The 10,973-nt window shown below is 50.5% G+C and overlaps 1 protein-coding gene across 1 annotated transcript; it reads left to right on the forward strand.

Moving 5' to 3' along the window:
* Positions 1–8,955: 8,955 nt before the first annotated feature.
* Positions 8,956–9,693, forward strand: LOC136351848 (uncharacterized). The gene has a single exon (XM_066304272.1). It carries the CDS (start codon positions 8,956–8,958, stop codon positions 9,691–9,693), a length of 738 nt encoding a protein of 245 aa, XP_066160369.1.
* The last annotated feature ends 1,280 nt before the right edge of the window (positions 9,694–10,973 follow it).

The following is a 10,973-nucleotide window of genomic DNA, read 5'->3' on the forward strand; positions in this document are numbered from 1 at the left end:
CATCGCAGCCGCGACGTCGTCCTCGGCATCGCTTCCCCTTCGGCCGAACACCGCCGGTGTCCGTCGTCGTCTTCACTGTTCATCCTCGCCGGCTCGTCGTCTCGCGGCGCCGCCTACGTCGTCGGCATCGCAGCGGCGTGTTCCACGCCATCCTCGCCTCCGTGCAGCCGCTGCCGGCTGCCCTCGTCGTCTCCTCGCCGGCCCTGGTCGTCGTTGTCGTCGTCCTCCCGTCGTTCCCGGTCGTCGTGGCGTTCGTCCCTCCATCGAGCCGTTCTCGTCCGTCGTCCGCGTTCGTCAAGCGAGCCGCTGCAGCCCCGTCGTCGTCTTCGTCCTCGGCTCCGCATCGTCAAGCGTTGCGCCGGCCGCGTCTCGCCTTCGTCCAAGGATCGCCGCCGAAGTCGTCCCCTCGCCGTTCGTCTCCGTCGTTCCCGGCCGCCTCCGCCGCGCCCGTTCGTCGTTGTCGTTCCCTCGCCTCGTTGCGTGGTGGTAAGGGTCCCTCTCCCTCGCTGCCCCGTCCTCGTCCTTTCGGTGTCGCCCGTGCTCGTTGTGCGGTTGTCGGCCCTGGTACCCGTGTACCGGTGTCGGTAGTCGTTCGCTTGTGCGTGTGGTGACCGTGTTAGTGTGCCCGCTCGGTAGCAGCGTGGTTTCTACGTGTGCAACTCGTGTGGTGTCTAGTGGAGTCCGTTTGTCGGCCACTCGCCTCGGTTGACACACGGGATCCGCTTCCGTTGACCCGTGGACCGTCTCTGTGTACTCGGTCTGCCGCGGTCCTTTTTGTTGACATGTGAGGTCCGCATGTCAACGGCGCAGCCTTCCTGTCTTTTCTAGGCTAGCGCTTACACATGTTTTATAATTGCAAAGCTTAATTATAATAATCCGCAAATCTCCATATAACAGCATTAAACTTCGGATGATCATATCTTGGTCATACGAACTCTGAATCGACCCGTTCAAGTCTCCTAATGTTTGTTATAACCTAAAGAACCCTGTGCTTTCTTTTTATGTATTGTTATTGCTTCTTTATAGGCTTGTAGCTTTGCTTGTGTGCTTCGCGTAGCTTCTGTTGTTCCGGAGGTTCCCGAAGCGTGGTTCGCGGTCGTCGCCGAAGGTTCGGAAGGCCGTTCTCTCTGAGCAAGGCAAGTCACATCATCCTTGAGCATATTGAATCCCAGTTTATAAAATTATTTTGATTTAAATTAATGCATTACCGCTTTATTTAAATTCCCGCGTTATCACTGTTTTATTTAGCCATGCCTATTTATCGTTGTTAAGACATTATTATTGCTATTGTTATTATTACCTTGTTCACCCTAGGAAAATAAAACCCCAACTAGTGGGTACTCTATTTATGGTTCCACTAGTATGAACTTAGGTAGATGCTTCGCTGGTTAATTAGGCAACATTAGGTGGTTTTATAACTTTAGACTTTGGGAAATCTCATATCATTTGGACATTATGGAATTGTTGGATTATGGTGGAATTGGACATACCCCTCTCTTCCTCTTTCAAAGCCCCTAAAACCTGTTTTTCGGTGGGGTTTGGGTGCATGCCAGTTGTGGGAAGTAGCACCCCGGCCACTATAAGGATTAAGCTCGGGCCTCTGTTGCAAAGCACTACCGTACTTCCACACGTCTAGTGGGTAAGGCTTAGTTTGTAGCTCAGACTGGTTATAAACAAAAGTACACGGATGGAGATGGACGAAGTCGGGGGTCGATGGACATCTCTAGGACAAATGAAGGCTACACGAGCTGCGGCCCGGTAGTCGAGATGTCATGGCACAGGGCCGGTGTCCTGCTGCTGGGGGCTCAGTCCTGCCTACCTGTCCCGGGGGTTCCGGCCGTAGGTGGGGTTGGGTCGGTACTCTTGTTTATGGCTAGGATGGGTTGGGAACTATGTCACGTCTTCCGTCCGTATACCGTGGTGGTATGTGGCACGTGGTTACACGTGAGGAAGATGTGTCTTGTGGGTAAAGATGTACACCTCTGATCAGAGTATAATCTATTCGAATAGCCGCGCCCTCGGTTATGGGCAAGCCGAGCAATGTACCCAAGTTAGTGTTTTAATTCTTAAAACCTGCTTAACAACTAAAATGTGGAATGGTTGGCCTGGGTTGGCTTGGGACGAGCTGGGACCCAGGGTCGGGTTGCCAGTTCGGTCTGAATCATCGTAGGCCTTGGGTTAAGGCAGGTTCGTGAGGGTTCACGGCCTTGATTAATAACACTGTGTAACTCTAGGATCGTCTTTATAAAATGGCTTTGGGCAACTAAGTGACTTTTAAATGCTGTTTTCTGCAAAACTTAACCCCTATATTATTATCCCCTTGTACTCCCTTGCATTAATTGTGCATCTCCGGTGTGGCTTGCTGAGTACTGTGGTTGTACTCATTCTTACTCAATCTTTCCCCTCTTCAGTAAGAGAAGCTTTGGAGAAGATGTCTTAGGTGGAGTCCTGGCTTATACCCCAGTTGAGCGCCTGTGAAGATGGAGCTGTAGGCCCGCTAGTCCGCTGCTGTTTATTTTTGATTGCCAGGCCTGAAGCGCCTTTGTAATAATGTAAATATTATCGATATAATAAAGATGTGTCTTTTATATCATGTTTGTGTGGTGTACCCCGGCTTTTCCTGGGACGGGGATTAATACACTAGCGTTCGGGAAAAGGCAAATTTTCTCGGTCGCGACAGTGTCCAAGTAGAACTTGGAGACAACGAACCCTGCAGGATATAAAACAAACCCAATCCTCTCCAAGTAGAACTCTGGTAATCACTTGACCGTGAGGATATTTTCCATAATACCTTATAGATTTCCTTATCTCATATGGAAAAACATCATATACACGGAGGTATATCGTATCTGTATATTCCGTAAGTCATAGGATAAGATGTATGCCTTATCCGTAACTATGATAGTAGCCCTCGACTTCAACTCAAATGAACTCACGTTGTCGTCCGCAAGTCCGCGACTTCTTTGTCAACGCCATCGTGCTCACTTGGTCGTTCTCGATAACAATCGAGAAGACATGGAGTAATAGATATCATTGAAGGAAGATCAAAATGGTTTTGTAGGTTTCTCATAGCAAATAGAGACACCGAGGCCCTCTCGGCGAGCCTCATGGGTCAACGACTCAACGAGACAACCTACCGTGGCACAGGACCACTCAAATGGTCAACTGAACCGGCGAACGGAACTGGCGGCTCAGAATGACTCCAGGGTTTAAAACGACACGGTACGACCGAACGAACAAGGTTTTAGGTTATACTTCGTGCGAACGAACGGTTAGCAGCTAGCTAGCGAATGTGGATCGGCCGGTAAGCTTGGCCAGCTAGACACGGCTTGCGGCTGTGGCTAGGTACGGCGAACGGTAAGCCGGTAATGACTTAGGTGAACGACTGTGGCTTGGCAAGGCGGTAGTGACATGATCACGAGTCGGCAAAGTGGCTACCGAGAGGTGGCAGAATCTCGGCTGAGCTGGCAATGCGGCACAACTGCGGCGCGCGGCGCGGCTTCGCTTGGCAGCGGCACTGCCGACAGTGGCGGCGCACGCCGACTAGGGTAGCGGAGTGGTGTTGGTAATTCTTACAGTCACAAATAGAAATCCGTAAGCGCACGGATATACCGATGTAGCACTTCCCCTACAGAGTATTCTAAAGGGTATCGAATCCAAGGGAACGTGTGTGGTCATATCTTCCTCCGGTTCATCCAAGGACACCAAGCAAAGGATAGGCCAGGATAGAGACGATTTACTACTGAGAAACAGTGTCTAGGGAAAGCTTAAGTTTAATCCTAATGCAATACTTCAGGCACTGGCAACCCGCTGTTCCCAGATGTCGCTCTACTACATACCAGGACAGGGAGGACTTAAGTGATCTCGAGGGCTGTCATCACCTCTACACCTACCTCAAACATACTGTGGGATACGCAGCAATTACTGGATAACAATTACCTAAACACCACGTCTAAGCAATTAATATCTACTTTAGTGTTTATAACTGTCATCCCCTGAAGTTCTTCTCCCAAGCCTAAATTGAATTTATAAATGGTCTCAAGAAAATACCGGTGTAAAAGTAAGAGTGAAACCCTAATAAATTAATGCAAATAATAATTAGAATTGGCATGTGGGATTTTTCGTGAGTTCTACATGTCGAAATATGCTAACAAGATTTTTAGTCGAATTTTCAGAGCTCTGGAAATAATTTTAACCATTTAAAAATGAGCACAAGCATTATTTAATCCCAGGAAATTCAATTCTTTCTTTTTCTTTTCTTTTTCCCTCCTTTTTCTTTTCAAATGGGCCGCTGGCCCATTCTCTTCCCCTCCCCCTCCCCGCTGGGCCGGCCGAAGGCCACGGCTCAGCTAAGCCGGCAGCCCATGCCCCTCTCCCCTAGGGTAACCAACAGGTGGGCCCCACCTGTCGGGCCCATCCCTAACCTCCGGCCGCCCGCCGTCCGCAGCCACCGCATCCCGTAACTGCCGCCCCGCTCGCTCCCGCACCTCCCGGGCCACGTCGCCCACGTCGCCACCTTTCCCGCTCGCACCGCGCCCACTCCCTCTCTCTCCCGCCCGCGCCCGCGCTCGAGACGGCCAGGATTCAATTTTTGAATCCCGCCTCTCTCTCCTCTCCACCTCTTCCCACTCCGCCGGCGAAATCGCGGCGATCCCAGCCACGATCGACCCTTGCGAACCTATATAAAGCACCCCCGTTCTCCCCTCTCTCTTTTTCGTTTTGCAATCACCTGTTCCCGTGCTCTCTTTAGCCCTAGCGCCGTCGCCTACCTCTCCGCCGCCTCCGCCGTTGCTCCGGCCGCCGCTAGCTGCAGCGCCGAGCTGCGTCATCGACGCCGTCGCGTTCGCCGTCGAGCGGGCCACCCCATCCACCCCTCTCCCGTCGGATTCCGCCGCCGGAACCCACTCCGCACCGTGCGGCGGTGAGTTCGGCCATGGCCACCGCCTTCGGCCGGCGTTCCCGCCCTCGGTGATCTTTCTCTTCCCCTCTAACTTCTCATATTTTGTTTCTTAGGTCGTCCCGGACCCCATCCGCCGCTCGTCGACTTCCCTCCGTCGAGTCTCGCCGTTGTTCACCGTCGTCTCCCTCCACGCCGGTCGGACCTCTTCGGTGAGGACACCCCCTCTTTCTTCCCCCTCTCTTTTCCTCCGGTAGCGCCGCCGCCTAGTCGTCGCATTGCGCCGCCGTCGCTCGCCGTGCGCCGCCGCTCGCTGTCGATCGCCGCCGTTTGCCGCCGCTGCCCGCGGTAGCGTCGCTGTGCGCCATGGCCGCCGGGCAGGCTTGAGCCGCCCGTGCGCGCCGGGTGCGCGCTCCCGCCGCCGTTTGGCCGCCCGCGTGGCTGCCGCGTGGCCGCCGTGTCGGCGCCACGTCGGCGCCATGTGGTGCGCCGCCCCTCCCCCAGTCCGTGGACCCGGTCCACCGCGGACCCCCACCCGAGTCACTGCCATGTGGGGCCCGCATGTCGGCGCCGTCCCCTCTCTCTCCCAGGGTTTTTCTGTTTATAGTAAAAACACAGTGAATCTTCTAAAATTCATAGAAAATTCATCCGAGCTCCGTTTAAGCCCATTCAAGTCTCAGTAAATCAAGAAAAATGCAAAGAATCCATTAAAAATGGTTTTGTTCTCTGTTTCAGAAGTCTTATGGCCTGTTTGTATTTTATGCTTTGTATGTCACTTAGATTCCGGCTCTCCCGACGCTCCGGTGTACTTTGAAATAGTCGCCGAGGTTCCTCCAGCAGAAGACCAAGGCAAGTCATGCTTGTCACTTGAACATGTTGATCCTATATTGTACATGCTCTATTGTTTTCCTTTAAATACTGCATTGTTTTACAATGATATCATGGGATGGTCACCTACTGTTTCAGCTATGCCATTTGTACCATGCTCCTTTGTTAGCTTGGGATATAACATGACTAGAGATTGGACTAGGGATTGCTTAGCCATGCTTAGTTCAACTAGCACACAATGGGGGAATTACATTAATGCATAGACTTCAGGTTCTAGTGTTGATGTTGGATTAGAGCCACCGTCCTGGTGTTGGTAAATTAAAATGTATCATATGGTGGGCTGTGGGTGCATGGTTTCGATGGTCGCGCCCATGGCAATTAAGGACCGGTTCGCGGGATGCCCTGGAAGAACTTATCGTACTTACCACAAGCCAGCGTGGGCAACGGCTGGGCTTGTAGTGTAGCTTTCCTCTAGCTGACGCATCTAGGCAAGGGTGGACGTGATGGAGTTTGGATGGGCCCTGCAACGGCCTATGCGGCTTCCGGATTCACCTAGGCACGAGAGGAGACTGCCCGCTGCCTTGCGAGGAGTGGGGGTGAAACCTGAGGTGTGGTGTGCTTGGTTAGAGGGGGTTATGCGAAGGGTCCTGTCACGGCCTCTATCCGATATGTCGTAGTGGCATGTCGGTGCACGGAAACGTATCGTGGGACTGTGTCTTGTGGGTACAGTTGTACACCTCTGATCAGAGTAAAACTATTCGAATAGCCGTGCCCGCGGTTACGGGCGGTCAACTAGATTCACCGTGATTAGTCTCACCCTAGCTTAGTCTAATGGAATTGGTTAGTTCAGGTGGTTGGTTGGGCCTGTTGCAACGTGGTGTAGCGTTGGACAGTGGATGATTAATATTGATTAATTATTACAATTGTTTTATTGTTTTCAACTACTGTTTACAAATGCTAGCTTTATGCAAATGATCCTCTTCAGCCTTACTTTGGTTATATATTGCATCATACCCTCCGTTCCGGTATGACTTGCTGAGTACAGTGGGTAGTACCCAGTCTTGCTCTATCTCCCAACCCTCAGAGTTCGAGTATGCGTCCGATGGTAATTTCTCCGAGGAGTAGGCTTCATCCGTACCGTCGAGGAATGCCTGTGGAGTGGTGTTCCCGCTGCTATCCAAGTTAAGGCTTAGCTCCAGTTATCTTTTAATTTCCGTTGCATTTATGTAAGACTTTATAATGTTTGTAAGATGTGGATCTGTATGTCAACTTTGTCGTTTGTGTACCCTGGCTGGTCCTGGACAGGGGTTTTAATGCACATTCTGCTTGGAATTCTCTTTGGGAATTTCTGGGCGTGACAAGTTTGTATCAGAGCCGACCTTGACCGTAGGACAAGCCAAATGGAAACCCTAAGAGCCCTCCGAATCTTTTTCATTTGCATATGGTCTTTGCAAATTGTATTTGTTTTGGGAAAAGTTGGATTTGTTTCTTTGGTTCATGGGAGAAAAATTTTGATTGCTCGTTCAATTGAAATTTTCTCAAATAAGGTTAGTCTAGGGTTTTAGTAAAATTATTTGGGACTTATTTGACAGTCAGTCGGGATTTAATGGGAGGTATGCATTAGGTCCTAACTAAGGAATATGGGTTGCAAGTTATTTATGCTCTTATTGTTATTATTATTATGTATCTAATTCCTCATTACTTTATTGCTATGTTTGTCAGTCTTATTTATTCGCTCTCGTGCAAAAACGATCTATGCACAAAATTCCGCTCTTATTCGCTTATTTTATTTGAGTCCTTTACCGTTTATTTTATAATTGGATTTGAGCATGAATTGATTCTCCACCCTTTGTCTTCTATAGATGGCCGGCTGTCCCCTAACGCACCAAGGTCAGACTATGGGAGGATTCGTCGCAGAGCTATCCCGCATGGCGTTTGTGATCGGTTTTCCAAGGGAGCCGCAGTACACTAGCATCCACCCTCTCAATGGCGAGTTCCCACACCAGGTCCGCTTGGAGCTTCACGGCATCCCTCCTACCTGCCCAACATGGAGGTGACAGCCTGCGGGGGCACATTCGAGCATGCTTGTGAGGAGGCCGCCCTCAAGATGATGGCCCATTTGAGGGAGCTGCACGACGAAACCCTGAACACCACTGCCTACCGCTTCCACCCTCGCCGCGGTTCCAGCTCCAACACCAGTACCTTCAAGTCAGCTTGGGGAGAGAACGACGTCACCTTCGGCCACATGAGTGAGGTGATGGAAGGCTACGACAAGCTGCACGCTCCACAAGGCGACCAAGAGGCTCAACGATCAGAAGCTAGTGAGGATCGCCGTGTTGCAGGATGAGAATGCTCGCCTCAAGGAGGTTGCCAGGCTTCAGGGACGTCCACCGCCAGGAGGAGTCCGTATCCACACCATGCTGAGGAAGTCGACCATAGCTCCCGTGCGCATCTAGCTTGCGCCCAGGAACCCACCGCCGCCTCCACCTCCAGCACCTCCCGCAGCTCCAGCGCCAACCCCAGCTCCTGCTCCGGTGCCAGCTCCAGCGTCTGCCCTCTCCTTCATGCCAGCTTCAGCTTACAGGGGTCCAGCAGGTGGCAGTGGAGGATGCCTGCTAGCTTCTCCCAGTGGTGGTCGTGTGATCATCAGTAGTTCCAGCTCTGAGGTAGGCAGTGGCGACACCTTCCAGCCAGAGTACTCCAGGAGCCGCTTAGATGGACCAGGCGACGAGCAGGACGACGCCTTCGACTCCACCGACCGCAGGAGCCGTTCCGAGCATTAGGCTCGCTTTCCCTTAGCCTATCGACTGCTTAGTAATTGTCTGTTAGTTTGTGTGTTTAGGTTTGTTCGCTTGTGGGTCAGTTGACGGTCGATATCATGTGCCTATGATATGGCTGTCTTAATAAGGATTTGCTTGTACCTTAAGTATTTTAATTCAGATCAAAACAATTGCAGTTTAAAATCCTATATAATAAAGCTTAGTCCCTGAGCATCTGTTTTTCTTCTTTTCCATCCTCTCCGTCTGTTCTTCCTTCAGATGGTCAACACCAGGAATGGCAGTCGTGCAGTAGGTGAGGGCAGTAGCAGTGAAGAACGCGCCGATGGTGGGCACCCCAACAGCGCCTCTAGCAATGGTCCGCCACCGCTCCCCGAGAATCCGACGCTTGCTCAAGTAATGGCCCATCAGACCCAGATGATGGCAGCCATGATGCAGCAGATGCACTAGAGGATGCAGCAGCAGGCTGAGCTGCAGCAGTTTGGTCCCCCTCCCCCTCAGTCCAAGCTGCCAGAGTTTCTACGCGTCAGGCCACACACCTTCTCTAGCACCACCAACCCCATGGAGGCAAATGACTGGCTCCATGCCACAGAGAAGAAACTCAACCTTCTGCAGTGCAATGATCAGGAGAAGGTTGCCTTTGCCACACACCAGCTCCAGGGTCCCGCATCAGCTTGGTGGGACAACCACCTGGCTACCCATCCACCAAGCACAGAAGTCACGTGGGCGGAGTTCTGTCGCAGCTTCAGGAAGGCGCAGGTGCCAGACGGGGTCGTCGCACAGAAGAAGAGAGAATTCCGGGCACTCAACCGGGGCAACAGGACAGTGACTGAGTACCTGCATGAGTTCAATCGCCTAGCGCGATACGTATCGGAGGATGTCTGCACCAACGCAGAGAAGCAGGAGAAGTTCCTAGCAGGCCTAGATGATGAGCTGACCAACCAGCTAATCTCTGGGGACTACGCTGACTTCGAGAAGCTGGTAGACAAGGCAATCCGCCAGGAGGATCAGCGCAACAAGATGGACAGGAAGAGGAAGGCTGCACAGTTCAGGGCACATCAGGGAAGTCACCAGAGGCCGCGCTTCACTCCCGGACAGCAGGGTGGACCCACCACCATGATTGTCCGACAACACCGCCCCTACCCTTCCGGCAACTTCCACCAGGGCACCAGTGGCAGTCAGAACCACTAGGGAGGGCAGCCCAACCGCAGTGCGACTCCGCGCCCGCCAATGGCACCCGCACAGCCAGCTCCACCAACTCAAGCCAAGAAGGAGACCGGAGCAAAGCCAGGGTCCTGCTACAACTATGGCGAGCATGGCCACTTTGCTGACAAGTGCCCAAAGCCGAGGCGTGCTGGGCCAAGGTTTGTTCAAGCCCGCGTCAACCATGCAGCACCAGAGGTCGTACTGGGTACGTTTCCTGTGAACTCGATCCCTGCTACAGTACATTTCGATTCCGGTGCAACACATTCGTTCATTTCCAAGAAGTTTGTTGGGATACATAGGTTAAGAAAAGAAGAGCTTAGTACGCCAATGAGGGTTCATACCCCGGGAAATAGTTCAACCTCGGTCAGTTATAGCCCTTCATTAATATCTATGTGAATATGGTCAATGCTAGAAAATCTTATAACCTGAAACGGTGGAATACTTTTACAGGAACTATCAGAAACGGTCGGAAAATATTCATTTTTGTGAGTTTTAACTATTTTGGGCCAACTTGAATGTGACAGGGACAGAAATTGAAAAAATAAATAAATTTTAGAAATGGTAACAGTTGGTGAAGAAATTATTATTATATTTGTTTTTGCAGAAATGGTATCGGCCATGACCGGAATATTTCTTTACCATTCCCACCCCTAGTCATGTTTATAGATCTAATATATAGATTAAATTCTCTTTTTTTTGAGAACTCACAAACGTATTACTCCCTCCGTCTCATAATATAATATAAGGGATTTTGAGTTTTTGTTTACAGTATTTGACCACTCGTCTTATTCAATTTGAAATTATTATTTATTTTATTTGTGACTTACTTTATTATCTACAGTATTTTAGGCACAACTTTTCGTTTTTTATATTTGTAAAAAAAATTTGAATAAGACGAGTGGTCAAACGTTGCAAGTAAAAATTTAAAATCCGTAGGACAAAGGGAGTATAGGGTGTAGCGTAAAATTCAGTGAACTGAGATGGTTCTTCGAATCCCTAGCATCACATCTTCTGCTACTCTGCTAGGTTGAGTTCAAACTTCAAAGCAGCACTACTTTCATACACATGTCCCACAGACAATAAAAAATACGTCCGGACTGTCATCAATTGTCCGGATTGAGATATGACTGAAGCGGATGCTGGAAATCATGAAAATCATGCTAGCTTAGCAGCTAACCAAATGATAATAAAGCAAATGATAAACAAAATAAATAATAATTCCAAAATTTTTTGAATAAGACGAATAATCAAACATTGATAAAAAA

The sequence above is a fragment of the Oryza sativa genome, chromosome 9 (genome assembly GCF_034140825.1).
Source record: "Oryza sativa Japonica Group chromosome 9, ASM3414082v1".
NCBI classification, from domain to species: Eukaryota; Viridiplantae; Streptophyta; class Magnoliopsida; order Poales; family Poaceae; genus Oryza; species Oryza sativa.